Consider the following 14,767-nt stretch of genomic DNA (forward strand, 5'->3'; position numbering starts at 1 on the left):
CAGCCTCGGGCACGGCTGGCAACTTAAAGTTCTGCTTCCTCCCTGTTCCGCCCAGGCGTCAATGCCATGCTCAGGAAGGTGGCGGTGGCTGCCGCCTCCAAGCCCCACGTGGAGATCCGTCAGGACGGGGACCAGTTCTACATCAAGACTTCCACCACTGTCCGCACCACTGAGATCAACTTCAAAATCGGGGAGAGCTTCGAGGAGGAGACCGTGGATGGACGGAAGTGCAGGGTAGGAGGAGAGCTGGGGAGCGTTTGTGTGCGTTACCAGGTTCTTTCGAGGTGGGACAAACTCATCTGCTACGTGTGTCCCCAGACAGTGGCATTGCTGCCCTCTTACCCTCTTTTTGCCAGAAACACTCTGGGGGTTCTTGGTGGTTGCCGGTCCTCTTGTCTGTCCTCTGACGTTCTCCTTCTTGCAAGGTAAAACTGAAATCTGAAGGCAACAGAGCGTGGCAAGTCCCAAAAGCAGGGTTCGAGGATCTGCTTGATGGCTCCTTGGCTGGCAGGGTTTTGTCCAGCTCTTTTTGCTTCCTACTGCTCTGGCGAGCTCAGCTGCAGTGAAAGCTCTCCCCAACCTCTGTCCCTGATGGGAACTTGAGGAATGGTGGAGCAAGGGAGACCTCGGGAGTTAGGATATAGTGCACAAACCTGACAGCTTTTGTCCTAAACTGAATCAGCTGAGTTCACAAGCAGGACCACAGAGTGTTTGTAGTTTGCGGCTGAAATCTTTCATTTCCTTGCAAGTGCATGTCTCCAGTTTGCTGATGAGATACATCTTTAACAGTTTAAGACAGACTTTCAGCTAGTGTTATACCAGACACACCATCTCCTTGTGCATAAATGCATTAGAGTGCATTCACTGAAGTGTTTTGAGCTTGGTTCTGCATGTAAGCCCTTACAGCTCTGTGGCTGGGGGTGGGGGGGGGCCTTAGGTCGGCAGCATCTGATGCCAGCTTCTTGTTGGTGTAGATACATGGGATTTGGGTTATTGGAGGACTGGGCTGTGTTCATAGCAGTCTTCTGAAATAAGGTATCAAAGGCACAGGTTAGTTATGCTTTCCTCAGGCACTTTACTCTCACACAAGAGAAGTATATATAAAACGTTTATACTCTTCATTCATACTTTTTTTATCAGAATGTGATCCCAAATGAGATACAGTTTAAAAAGTATCCTATGATGGTGAAGTAATCTACTTTCCAAAATATGATCTCTGCTAATTCTTGGGCCAGCTTCTGAGACCATTTGTACCACCAAACATTCCGAACCTACTATCTCTAGTGCAATTGCTGTGAATTTAAGTTCATGAAAAAGGGAGGCAGATTCTGGGAGTCAGTGAACATTTAGAACATTGACTTTCATCTGTGGTATGAGTTATCATGTATTTAGTAGTTTGTTCAGGAAATGTTGCTGGCTGGCTTTGTTAATTTATCTTGCTGACAGAAGTAGTATTTTGGTGTATTCATGCATAATGCATATACAGTAAGTGTGACCCGCTTTCTAGAGAAGGATTTATTGCTGCAGATGGAAGAATAATTACGGCTGTAAGCTATGAAAGTTGGAAAAATCTGAAAGAAATGTGTTTTGTGAAATACTAAATTTTTTCCATGTGTTGTAAAATTATTTATAGTCCACTCTCAGGAATAAGTTGCACTGCTGTGTGTATATAACCAAGACGTGGCCACAAAGCAGAAACTGACAGATAATAAAATAATTCTTCAGAATGTAACATGGCAAAATTGCTGATTGGTGGTAGATTTTGATACACTTTATGGAGTAGAGGGTTTTGTTCTGCCAACTAACTTGGTCTATTGTTCATACAGACAAAGAGTCATATGTAGTTATACTACAACGATGGCTTTAAAAAAATCTATTTTTTGGAAAAAATATTTATAAAACAAACAGCTGATTTTAAATCAGAGTTTTTTCCTCCTTTGTAAAGTCTCTGAAGCGTTAACTTGAATTTATGCACACACACATGTATATGTATATAATCAGACTAATGAATGACTCCCATGTGCTAGTTGTAAAGTGATTACTCGCACATTCATTACAGTGCATCCTTCTGCACAGCTGTTCCATTGCCCTGTAGACTAATAGCTCACTACTAGAATGAAAAGCAACAGTCAGGGCTTGCCTGTTTGCGAAAGCTAAACAAAATCCCGATTTAAAAAAAAAAATTATTTATTTTTCGGTGGTTTCATAGTCATCATTGAAATGCTTTGAAAAATACCTAAGGATATTTCAATCTCCGGACCCACAATCTTAAAGTAGTATTGCAAACACTAGAATTCTAACAAAGTTTCTTTAATTTAGTTGTGACTTATTCTAGTTTGTTAGCACAGTGTTTAATATACAGTTAACCTGGCATGGTGCCATATAGCATGAAAGATTGTAAGAGACAAATACTGCATTATTTATGACCACAACATGATACATAGGATTCTTTATGCTTTTACACTAAGGGGACTCTGTAGTGATAAATAATATGTCAGATCAAACCACATGTGTACAAAGATGCCTGTGGTTGTAGGCACTACATTACCACGTTTCTAAATTACACTTTTCAACATCAAGCATTTTATGAAAACTGACTGGCTCTTCAATTTGGAAACAAATGCAGTTTTACACTGAAAAGACACAATTACTTTGTTATTCATATATACCTCTTTCCAAAATGCCCCCTCACACCTTAATTTTGATTTCATCACTTTCCACTGATGTCTTTCTCCCTTTGCCGTTATCTATCTATGTGATGCCCCTTTACTGCAGCAATTATTCTCACTACTGCTCATTGTTGTCTCCCTGCCTCATGCTGCTGGCAAATGTAATTAATGTTATTCCTAATGGTTTTCTTGCCTGCAGAGTTTGGCCACTTGGGAGAATGAAAACAAGATCTATTGCAAACAAACTCTTATTGACGGAGATGGTCCCAAAACATACTGGACTCGAGAATTAGCTAATGATGAGCTGATTTTGGTAAGAACCTTGAACCCACCCAATACATATACCATATTAACTGTTTTTTGTTGCCATGTAGTATGACTTACTGTTTTTCCTTACTTAAATCTATCAGGAAAACTACCATTTTCATAATCACTTTCTTTCCTTTTTAAATTTTTTTTTAAGAACAAAATATATGGAGGCTCTCACTTGCATTTTATTGCTGTGACTTCTGTCATACTTTACTGGTAGAATAATCACAAGTGGATCACTTCTGCTCTGTAAATTTACAACACAACCAAAGAATTTGCTTGATTTACTGCAGATTTTCTCTGGTGAAAGTGAGATCAAGGCATTTGACCTTATTTCTAGTGAACCTTCTTTTTGAGGCGTGTTGCTTCTTATCCATAATCACATGGTGCCTCTCAGGAAAGCTGTAACATGATGTTAGCATGCACTGATTTATGAAGAACATTGAATTCCTCTCCATCTCTGCCACCCTCTCCAATTCCTTGATCCTCTCTGAATCCAGTTCAGAATTGCCTTCATGAGTTTCTCATAAACACACCAGTTTGCACATTTGTTGTCAGCCATGGTCCCCCTACTCCCGTGTGACCTTCCATATGGCAGCAGGGTTACTGTGGGCTTTCTGAGCAGCATCTCTACAACCACCTCACCATTTATGCCATGAATTGTGTGCAATTTATTTATATTGTACTTCCGTTAGAGCTGAGTTCTCTTCATTGAATCTTTCCTCACTAGTCCCTCTACATTAATGACCAGATAAAGACACAGTTCCCCTGAGTTACAAGTAGCACAGTTCAGCCTTAGCTCAGAATAATTTTATTGCACATGTTCTTACTAGTGAATTCCGGTTAAGTAGTTGATTAGACTGTTAAGCCTCATCAGTTTGGGCAAGGAAGACAGGCTGCTGGAGTGACGGGTAAGAAAACATCCAAGCTTGGAGGCTTAATTTCAAACTATCACACTAATAAATCTCTGCACTTCTAAAAGACTCCCCAGTGTTTCTCTAAAGCAGTTGGAGCTCTTTTTAAGATTGCATCTGAAACAAAACCAGGACCCAAACCTAACCAAGTATAAACAAAAAGCTTTTAAGGTGTTAGTATTATTCCAGGACATCTTGGAACTGTTCACCCACCCCTTATGAAGAGGTGTATGCTGTTAGAAAAATAACACTGGTTTCTATTGAATGAATACTCCAATTCTGGATAATTTATTTTGACTCAACTGCTGGAAATCTTTGTTATCAAAAAACTTCAGGAGGCAAACTTTGATATAATGCAGTAGACAAAATATATTCCCAGCTATAATTTTTTCAGCTTTCTAAAAATACACTTTTATTGTTTAAGCAATAAACTGGTGAGGTAGCCGTTAAACGAAGTGAACTGCTCCAAGCAAAGCAAGAAAGCCAGTCATAATACAATTGCCTCCTGCAATCAGCAATGCGAACTTACCCTGCTGGGGAAGAAGAATAAGGTTCATTAAGAAACCAGAGCAATTCAAAGATTATGATGCCCTTTTTTTCTTGTATAATATAGTCAGTTGAGCTTTTCTGAATTAATTACTTTTCAAATTGGGATATAAATTAGAAAAACTTCCTTCTTATTAAAATATTTCTATTTACAGGAACTCCATCATAACTTTTGATAAGTTGTTTTACTGGTTAATTTCCTTGCCACTAAAATATACACGTTATTTCTAATCTGTATATGTCTAGATTCAACTTCCTGGCATTACATAGTGTGTATAAAAGAACCTAAGTAATGTGCCTAAAGTTTGTTATTGCAAATACTTCCCTTAAGAACATTGATCAAGCCACGTCTTGGAAGAACCTTCTCTTTGTTAAGCTGAATCATTAGAAGAGCTTGAGCCCTTCAATATAAAGCAAGCTTTCCTTGAGTAATTCTTTCAGTGCTTTTATAACTCCCTCCATTTTATCAATTTCCTTTCTAAACTATGAACATGAGAACCATACATACTGTTCTGCTAGCAATCATACTAACACCTGATGTAGTGGTGACTTCATCTCCCTACTCTTATCTGAAATTACTTTGATTTATATGCAAAGACTTTGTTAACCCTTCTTTGGGGACTCATGCTCAGCTGATTGTGATCCCAAGTAATTTTCCTGGTTACTAGTCCCTTTGCCCTGTACTGCACGTTGGGACTATGTTCATTGGTTGTAATGTATGATTTTACCATCACCATTATGAAAACATAGTATTTGCTTCCAAGTGAACATTGTCTTTGTCTTCTACTATTTAATATGATATGCAGTTCCATTCTCCTGCCTCTTTTCTGGACCACAGTGGCCTATTTTGCTTTATTAAATATGAGGACATTACTTGGTCACCAGGACAAAGATTTTCAAGCCTCTCATGACATTTGGTGGGACTGAATGTACAAATTTATAAATACATGTTCAAAATTTCTCACACCCTGAAGTTGAGCAATGAATGGTGATTAAGTGTGAGGTCGCTGGTCCTTTGGGGAAGTTAAGATAGCCAAAATTAACCCTTAGTGTTTGGAGGAAGGCAGAAGAGGGTAAGGAAAGCTACATTTTCTTGTCTGTGGCCCCTAATTTTAGAACCCCAGAATGTTCCCTCCAGACCATTATTTGGGCTTTAGAAGCTAAACTGAAGTAGTTACTGGCTTAAGTGTGTTCCTCAGCTGTAACAGAGAACAAAGTAGGAATAGGAGCATTAAGTGAGAAGACCCTGTGATCCCTTTTGATCTCTTGCCTCTGAAGTGTGCGTGTTTTTAATCACTCCAGTGAAGATTCAGGTTAGATTTTTTTCTGTTATACATAGAAATTTTCCTTGGATCTGAGTTTGCAAATCCCCACTTAGATTTTACGTCTTCAAAACTAAGATCACAGTGCAAAGAAGAGATCTTTCTTCTCCTTTATTTCATCTTCCATCCTGCCAGCTTTGTTAGGGTTCTTTGGGACCTGAAATTTATTCTCATTCAGTTTTACTGTCCTTATCACTTCAAACATTTAACAGTTCCCATCTTCACACTTCCCAAACCTTCCTACTTACCTGAGATATATTTTCTCTTCCTTTATTCTTTTTGATGTGCTTTAGTAAGCTTTCCCTGTTTCCATTCTGGTAGAGTGCCTTAAATAAGCAGAAGGGAACCACATTCTTGTGAACTTGTACATGTCTGCAGCTAGGAAGCTGTCTTTATGGAGCAGAGTGTGTGATATAGCAGTTCAGGAATTCTGAAAAGTTCCTTATTCTCACAATTTTTGCTCCTGTTTCTCTATCCAAAGAAATCTTTCAAGAAGTCTTGAGTCTCCTTCTTAGCTGTTACATGCATTTGCAGAAGAAATCAAGAAAACTCGTGCCCCATTTGGAAAAAGTTGGACAAAGGAATCTAAACTGTGTTAGACTGAGGCATGAATGGAAAAAAAAAGCTTGGGGCAACAGGCAGGGGATAAGGAATGAGTTTTACTCTGCTAATACTGGCCGCATAAATGTTGGAGCTTTGCCACGTGATTTTGGTCTAATGTGCTGCATTGCTTAGGGGGTCCATTTGATTATGACATTTTTCCTAGTGGAATGATACATTTTTCTCCCCAACACAGCATGTTAAGTAAAATGCATTTATTATAACATATAATAATAAAAAAAAGCAGTATTGAACTGTCATGACTACCACAGAGCTAAAATGGAAACCATATTACCATATAATTATCAGTCTTTCTTGCATCCTAGCAGAAGAATTCAATATATTCTTCCAAGATATTCCCTTGGAGCAATATGATGGTCTTCCATGTCACATCACGTCCTCTGGTACACAGATGCTGGGAACAAACTATTTAGTTAGCAATGGTTTTCTTCAGCTTCAGGTACCAGTTAAGTTTGCCTTCAGTTCTCCTTTGCTCCTTGCAGCATGGAGAATGAGATTACTCTTATTAGTAGCATAAATAATATTTGGCTCCTACAATGACAAACGTAGGTCTGAAGTCCTGTTAGAAAGAGTCCTCTCAGCTGAGTAAGGGAAGAACGATCAAGGTCTGCTTTATAGAAAAGGTGCTGTGAATGTGTTAAAAGATTGCAAATACTTTCATCAGTGTTGTTTATTCTAATCTCATCTGATGTACCTGCTGGGATTTCATTGCTGCATTTTTAGAAGTACTGAACAACGTAGATTAAAAAATTACATGAAATATGCAAGTAAGGGAGGGTGAAAAGGATAGATCCTCATCAAAGTCCGTGTTCGTTTGTCGTGACTGTAGCTTTATATTGTATTGTACCTGTAGTGCATACAGCGGGTCAGAATATCTGTATTTACAACTCCACAGTCATAATCTCTATTTGGATTAGCACCTCAGCAATCAAGATCAGAATATAATACAAAAATACCTATTTCCTTTACTTGTCTGAAACTTAACATCTGGGATTACGTCTAATATGCTTTTCCTTCCATTTTCTTTTATACTCCATGTTTTTGCTGTTGCTGTGTGTTTTTGTCAGGGACATTAATGGGCTATCAATCACTTCTATCAGTCAGAAGAACAAAAGGTCTGCTCTTTACAAAGTTAAAGGACGCTGCTTCCAAATGTTAGCTGTTCAAATGAGAAGCTTTTAAATTCACACTTCATCTGCGTTGCTGCTTTCATGCCTCTATATATTTTAGTTTGATCTGTAACACACAAACATTTTAAAGTGGATGATTACTGAAGAGGGGCTTTAAAAACAACCTCAGACCACATTTTACACAGTTCACGTATCACACAGGGGTTCTCAGAATCAATTATAGCAAGGGTCAGAGATCAGAACATTAGGGAGGTTTCAGACATGGTTTCTATTCTACGTTGCCTCCCCAGAAAAATCATGCTGCAGTTGATTAAAACTGGTGAACTGTGGAGCCTAGATGAGTGAGTGAACATTTTTTAAATTATACTGGTGGCTTCTAAAATTAAACGTAGTAGGTGAGAAGGGTTAGTGCAGATTTCGAATTTTTTGCAGCCAAAAGCTGAGATCTGTGATGTGCCGAAGCCTTGCATCAAACTGTGTTAAACCATATAAGTGTGTAACTTTTCTGTAGGTTTTGGAGAGTGATCTTAAATAAAATCAGTTATCAAAAGGAGGTTCTACTCATCCTGAGGTCGGGGTGAGGGGTTAGCTGCTCACCTCATTAAAGCAGCCTTGATAAAAGTTCAGAAGCCTGTAATAATGCATACGTATGTGTTGCATGGACCTAATACTTGAATTTACTATTTACCACAAACAGATTTACAAGGGGACTTAGGGATCTGCAGCCCCTGGTCGCTAGTACAGCCCGGTCTGGATCACATCCCAAACAGCGGAGGGAGAAACCAAAGCTATTTGCATCTCGAGTGCATCTGATCCTGTATATAGCTTGTTACAGTCTCAGCTGTAGCTTAGATGTTTGCTGTGTACTGGTTTTCAAGACTACTGCTGGGAGATGCCATTGTCTGTCTCTTGTTTACCTCTATCATTCATTTGCTGCTTGACTGAGGAAATGGTAGAATATAGCAGTTCTCAACCGCAAATACCAACATTTAGGTACCTTGATAAATGACCTGATTTTGCATGGTTCTGATATCATGCAGAAAGTGAGGGTGTATATTGGCTGATTTGCTATTAATATCCAAGCTTGAAGGTGGAGGCTGCATATTCTGTGACTACACCCCCATAATGACCATCTTCTTTCATAAAACATTATGGGAGTCAGGAGGAGAAAGGATATATTCAATATGCCTTTATTGTGAAGATTTAGATCTTTATTCTGGATAATATGGGAGTTGGCATGTAATACCTTCTCATCTGCATTTGCTTGCTGTTTTCTGTCTCCTTTTCGCAAGTTGCCTCTGCAGATTGGTCAGACATGAGCACATAACGGAATTTTTACATACACTGGCAGAAGTGATCTTTCCCAGGTGACTGTTTCAGTAACAGTCTTCGTAATTATACTGTGTGCTCCACTTATCACAAAGGCTCCTCAGAAGGCCTTCAAAAAGCAGATTTACTCATACAGTAATATATTACTGGCCTGTAATTCTCTTTTAATCTCTAATGATGTCAGGGGTCATCAGATTTTGAGTGAACTGAGAGAGGTCGATTTATTGGATTATCCCCCTGTGCAGGGCTTTGTTTGCAGTGTGCTTTTGGACTCTTAGCTACAGATTATGACAAGCTACGTGAAGAAAACAATTCTGTAATCTGCAGTCATTGCACATTTAAATCCATATTTTAGATTTAGATAGAAGTCTTGCCTTGGAGCATTTTGTAGAAGTGGGACATTTGCAAGCTGATGATAAGGTGGTATTAGAAAATCCTGCATCTCTCATGAGATTTGAATTGCAGTTTGGTAGTGTTGCACTTGTTTTTTTGAGTTGTTCTGGTGAAACCTAACCACGAAATAGCCAGGATTGGTTCCTCTCTTTCTTCTTACTCGGGTGTTCTGCTCCTTTGGGTCATGGCAATCTTTACAGTCTGCTTGTTCTGACAAGAACTATCACTTCTTTCCAATCTGAAATTAGAACCATAGATACTCAACTGCTTCATCCTAGCCCTGAATACAAGGGTTAAAGTGTGAAAGATAGAGGAGTAACAGCCTTTTGATTTGGATCTTCCCCTGAGCTTGGGCCCAGCTGTGCATTAGACATTTTTGTGAGTAACCACAAGAAAAGGAATGCAGCAAGTTTGAACAACTTCCTCTTTTCTTTCTTTAGCAACATTTAGTGTTTTATCAACAGTGCTAGTAAGTTACAGTAATATAGGGAAATACCTTTTATAGAAGTCCCATTTAAACCTTGTATATAACCATGCAAATCAAAGCCATTAATTTATGTGCTTCAGTATGGAATTAGGTCACTGATTGTCTGAATGGGTATGAGGTATAAAAAAAATCTAAGTGCTAAAAAGTGCAGCTTATTCCTGAAACAGGCCAGAGGCCACATAACCTAAGCTGGATCTTGAAGGGAAGGATACCTGGCAGACTGAGAAGTGTTCAGTGGCTAGGTGGTACTCCAGAGTAATTGGGCTTTGCATGAATTTTATCTCTTTACGATACAGAGAATGACAATCCTTGTGTATAGTGACTGACTAAGGCTACTATGTATTTGGGTTCCCCAGGTATGTCCATGTTTTCTGCAATTAATTTTTATCTTGACAGAGCAATTTGATTGTAGCCCTTTGCTTGAGATTTTCAAGAGTCCAGAAGTCCAGCTGGAGTCAGATGTAGGAAGTACAAATTGAACAGCCATTGTGCTTTGTCACAAGTGTGTCCAGTTGTGACTTCGAGTGCACAACAGTCAGTCTGTGTGTACATACAGTGGACCTGCTGCTTCTGCAAGGCATTCTGGGTGCACACATACTTCTGAGCTTTCCCAGAAACTTACTATTTCTTTTTTCTTCCTCCACAATTTTTTATCATTATTTTCACACCCTCTCCTGTGGGTCTTGCAAGGAAGCTGCCCATCAGACTACACTGATGTCTTAGCAGCAAGCTCTGCCCAGGAGCACAGTCTCAGAACTGGACACTGGAATTTCAGACACTCAGACCTCCAGTGGCACCCTAGGACAGACTCCCAGTATCAATCTACTTTTCCCTGCAGTGTTCCCTCTCAGTACAACTGCTGACCTGTTGTGAGAATAACTGCTGTTGCACATGTTTATGGAAAGGAGTTTGTCTCTTAATTTCACTGAAAAAATAGATATAAATTTACTAGGGAGGTTACGAGTTTTGACATATTGCTGCTACAACCTTTCTCAGTAGAACTAGTTGAGGTGGCACACACTCACATCACAAGATATGGCTGCATAGCTGTGCAGCTCCAACTGTCAGACTGAGGCTGCGCCAGCTCTGGAAGGACACTACACAAAGACTGTTTTACTATGATTTATGATTTGTGTTGACATAGCAGTGGGGGACCCAAACTTCACTGTGTTTAGCAGTGCCTGAATGTACTATAGAAAGACAATCACTGTCATAGTGACCTTCCAGTCTCCATAGACAATCTCAAGCCTGGATGATCTTGACTGACTCTCTTTCTGTGGCAAAGCTCCCGCCAAAATAGTTTTGCCTTTGTGTATAATTTTGGAAATGTTGAATGAAGCCATAGTAAGGGTATTTGCAGTTGGTGATGTGGGCAATAGTGAACTATCTGCATCCTTTAATGTTCGTTTTCAGACATCTTCATGTATAAGCTAAAAATGTATGTAAGGATTAAGCTCTTTTATATGCATAAAACCAAAGTCTATGATTTCTCCAAAATACTAACAGACTTTCCTCCTCAGTAAAGTGAACAAAATATAAGCCAGAGTCAGTTTTAAAGCCAAGTCCTTTCAAAGAGGTGTTGGCCAAAACAGGCATAGAAAGCATTAAAACAAATAAAGTCCAGCTGAATTTTCATAACACACTGGGGTAGGTCTTAATTATATTTTTCAGTGAGACCTTGGCAGTTATTACAGCCAAACACCCCACCTCACAACTTGCTAGTGGTGAGCTCAAAACTGTCTGTCAGTGTAGCTGAACTGCAAGGTTTTTGCAGTCAGTATTTCTTCAGTCTTACACCCATTACTTCTTTCATGTTTAATTGCTTGATTAGATTTTAACTTGCCAGTCCTGAAATTACATACAAACACTTTGGGGTTTAGGTGGCTTTCTCAGACAGCTGCCACAGTCTATGTCCTGCCTGGATGTCCTGATAATCTGTACTGCAATATTGCTGTGGTAGAATTGCCTTTTAAGTGCAGAACTTCAGGGCGATTTAAAAAAGGCAAGCTTTCAGATGCTTCTCCGAATCTCTGTTTCAGTCAATGGTATAACGTCATATAGAATCCCAGAATGGTTTGGGTTGGAAGGGACCTTAAAGCCCATCTAGTTCCAACCCCCCTGCCATGGGCAGGGACACCCTCCACTAGACCAGGTTGCTCAAAGCCTCATCCAGCCTGGCCTTGAACACTTCCAGGGATGGGGCATCCACAGCTTCTCTGGGGAACCTGTGCCAGTGCCTCACCACCCTCTCCATGAAGAATTTTATCCTTTTTATTTTATTTAAATCTAATCTAATTTACTCACTTTCAATTTAAACCCGTTACCCCTTGTCCTGTCGCTACAGGCCCTTGAAAAAAAACATCCCTCGAGCTTTCTTGTAGCCCCCTTCAGGTACTGGAAGGTGCTATAAGGTCTCCCTAGAGCCTTCTCTTCTCCAGGCTGAACAAGCCCAACTCTCTCAGCCTGTCCCCATAGCAGAGGTGCTCCAGCCCTCTGAGCATCTTCATGGCCTCCTCTGGACTCGTTCCAACCAGTCGATATCCTTATGTTGAGGGCCCCAGAGCTGGGGTTTCATTAGAGCACAGAGGGAGAATCACTTTCCTCGACCTGACGGCCCAGAATTCTGTATTCTGATACAGCCCAGAATACAATTGGCTTTCTGGGCTGCCAGCACACACGGCCGGCTCATGTTCAGCTCTTCATCCACCAGTACCCCCAAGTCCTTCTCCTCAGGGCTGCTCTCCAGCCATTCTTTGCCCAGCCTGTACCTGTGCTTGGGATTGCACCAAACACCACCAACTCGAAGTGTCTGGAAAATCAAGGTACTCTCAGGCACCGAATCTGGTGTAACAAATGGGATGATAGTGGGACATAGTCTGTAATAGGTCAGTGACTTTCAGGTGCATGGTGATCAAATATTTGTGAGATCTCATAGGTGTTTAGTCATGTGAAATGAGTTCGATCTCCACTACATTTTACTCCATCATATGCCATCATTTCATATCCCTATCACAATTAACAAATTCACTGGTTAAGGTCACAGTATCCTCAAAGAAGGTTGATTGACATTGCTTACATTACAGCTTGGGAGAAAAGGTTTTGGTATGTCAGCTTGGTGTGGCAGCATTTATTTAATTTATACTTGCAAATATCAAAGAATACCTTTTGAACATGCCATCAGAATTCCACCCTCAGCATTTCCAGTTCAAAGTGCTGCAACAGTTTCTAAATATAACAGTACATTCCAAATTTTCTTGTCTTATGTTTATTTATAAATGCATGCCAAGAAACTATAGAAAAAGGGAATTTGTGCATCATTTATCATTCAGACAAAATTCATCGTGCCTTGGGAAAAAGGTTACTTACACTGCATTCCTCTTCCAAAATTACTCCTTTATTCACTCTAATCTGTCAAAAGACGTAGGAAAATGCATTTCTCCTGTAGAACTAGCTACTATAATAAAAATAACATTTAAAAATAGTGTTAAATATTTGCTGGTTCCACCTCGTCTGATTGATTTCTATTTCTTTTCCAGACTTTTGGTGCTGATGATGTTGTGTGCACAAGAATTTATGTAAGAGAGTAAAAACATCAATTTACCTGTCATCTGGGATGAAGTGGAGAACTGTGAAAATCCCCAGTGTAACGAATATCTGTGTGTGCTGTTACTAATGCGGTGTTGTATGTGACCGTGTGTGTTATATCTGGACCCATATCCTCTGTTAAGTGTATTTTGCTTTCATTTTTCAGTGCAGACACTATTCCTTCTCACTTTTATGCCATCATTTTTTGTCTGCTTTGTATTTTGTAGTTGTCACTTGCTATGGTTTCATGAATTATTAAACTTATTGGGCATAACTCACAGCTGGTTTTGGGGTGTTTTTAATAGAAAACACAGCAGTGCTTTGGTGAGCACTGAAACGCCTTTTACCTTCTGTTGAAGTCACTGTGGAGTTTCACTGGTGTGTTGGCTTGCACTATGCTGTCAGGGAACACCTCCTACTAGGGCGACACAACGTGCAGGAGAGCAAGTGAAGTGCAAGGCCTTTCGCAGAGCTGCAGGCTGCTCTCTCAAACCCAGAGCTCTGCTTCTTTCTGTCCTGTCTCCTTGGGAGAGCTGTTGAGGAACAATTTGTGTATCCTGTGACTGTGATACAGCAGAACCAGTCAAGACAAAGAGAGATCTTTATCCTCTTTCCCGCTGCGTCTCTGAAGAATGCCCAAACTTTCCCTGTTGAGACACTCATTATCTAAGTACAAAACCCAGCTGCATCTACGGGACAAATAACACTGTGATCATGACTAATACTTACTGTCATCACACCCAAGCACCTCAGGCATGATCAGAGAGTCAGCAGAATCTGACAGACTTTACTTTTTTGGGCCATAAAAAAGATAAAGCTGAGGAAAGATGCTTTTCTCCTACCTTCTCACCTGTGACAGAGGGAACTGATGACTTCACCTCTCAGTGTTACAGCTCTTACTTTTGGTGACTCAATATTTCATTCTTTGAACATGTAAGTGTTTCACAAACCAGGGCCATAGTTCAAGAATGAAAGAAACATCCAATTTAATGTATTTATTCTGGCTCAGAGCTCTGGCCACAGCACTATCAAGTATTAGATAAAAGCTAAACATACATTCTTCTAATGAACCAGAAACTCTTCTGTTCTTCAGCCTTGGAAATATCTGGAGGCTGAGACCAGAAGCACCGCTTACTTCACTGCAATATCCAAGCTTATATGATGAACTTTCAGCTTTGCAAGAATAATTTATCTGCTTCATGCCACCCAATCATAGAAAATTTTAAACAGTTTCAGTGTTAGCAGAGTATATGTCCTGTTCACTGGACTGTGCTCAATATTCAGAATGGGAAAATTGGTCCAAACCTTGATTTTCTTGGGGCACCCATGGGAAACAAATTACTTTGTCTCTTCACCACCCCCATAGCTATACAGAGGAATCCCCTTTGATAGGGTTGTCGAGCTGCTGCGGAGAAATCAGCCACCTGTTCTACATATTGGAGCGCGAGCTACAGCAGCACAA

General features: G+C 40.0%; 1 protein-coding gene across 1 annotated transcript; it reads left to right on the forward strand.

The window, feature by feature from the left end:
* The first annotated feature begins 60 nt into the window (after window positions 1-60).
* CRABP1 (cellular retinoic acid binding protein 1) lies at window positions 61-13,585 on the forward strand. Its single transcript, XM_010157947.1, has 3 exons — window positions 61-234; window positions 2,869-2,982; window positions 13,257-13,585. The coding sequence occupies exons 1-3, from the start codon at window positions 67-69 to the stop codon at window positions 13,305-13,307; spliced, it is 333 nt and encodes a 110-aa protein (XP_010156249.1). The 5' UTR covers window positions 61-66; the 3' UTR covers window positions 13,308-13,585.
* The last annotated feature ends 1,182 nt before the right edge of the window (window positions 13,586-14,767 follow it).

Source organism: Eurypyga helias, unplaced genomic scaffold, assembly GCF_000690775.1.
Source record: "Eurypyga helias isolate BGI_N326 unplaced genomic scaffold, ASM69077v1 Scaffold14708, whole genome shotgun sequence".
NCBI classification, from domain to species: Eukaryota; Metazoa; Chordata; class Aves; order Eurypygiformes; family Eurypygidae; genus Eurypyga; species Eurypyga helias.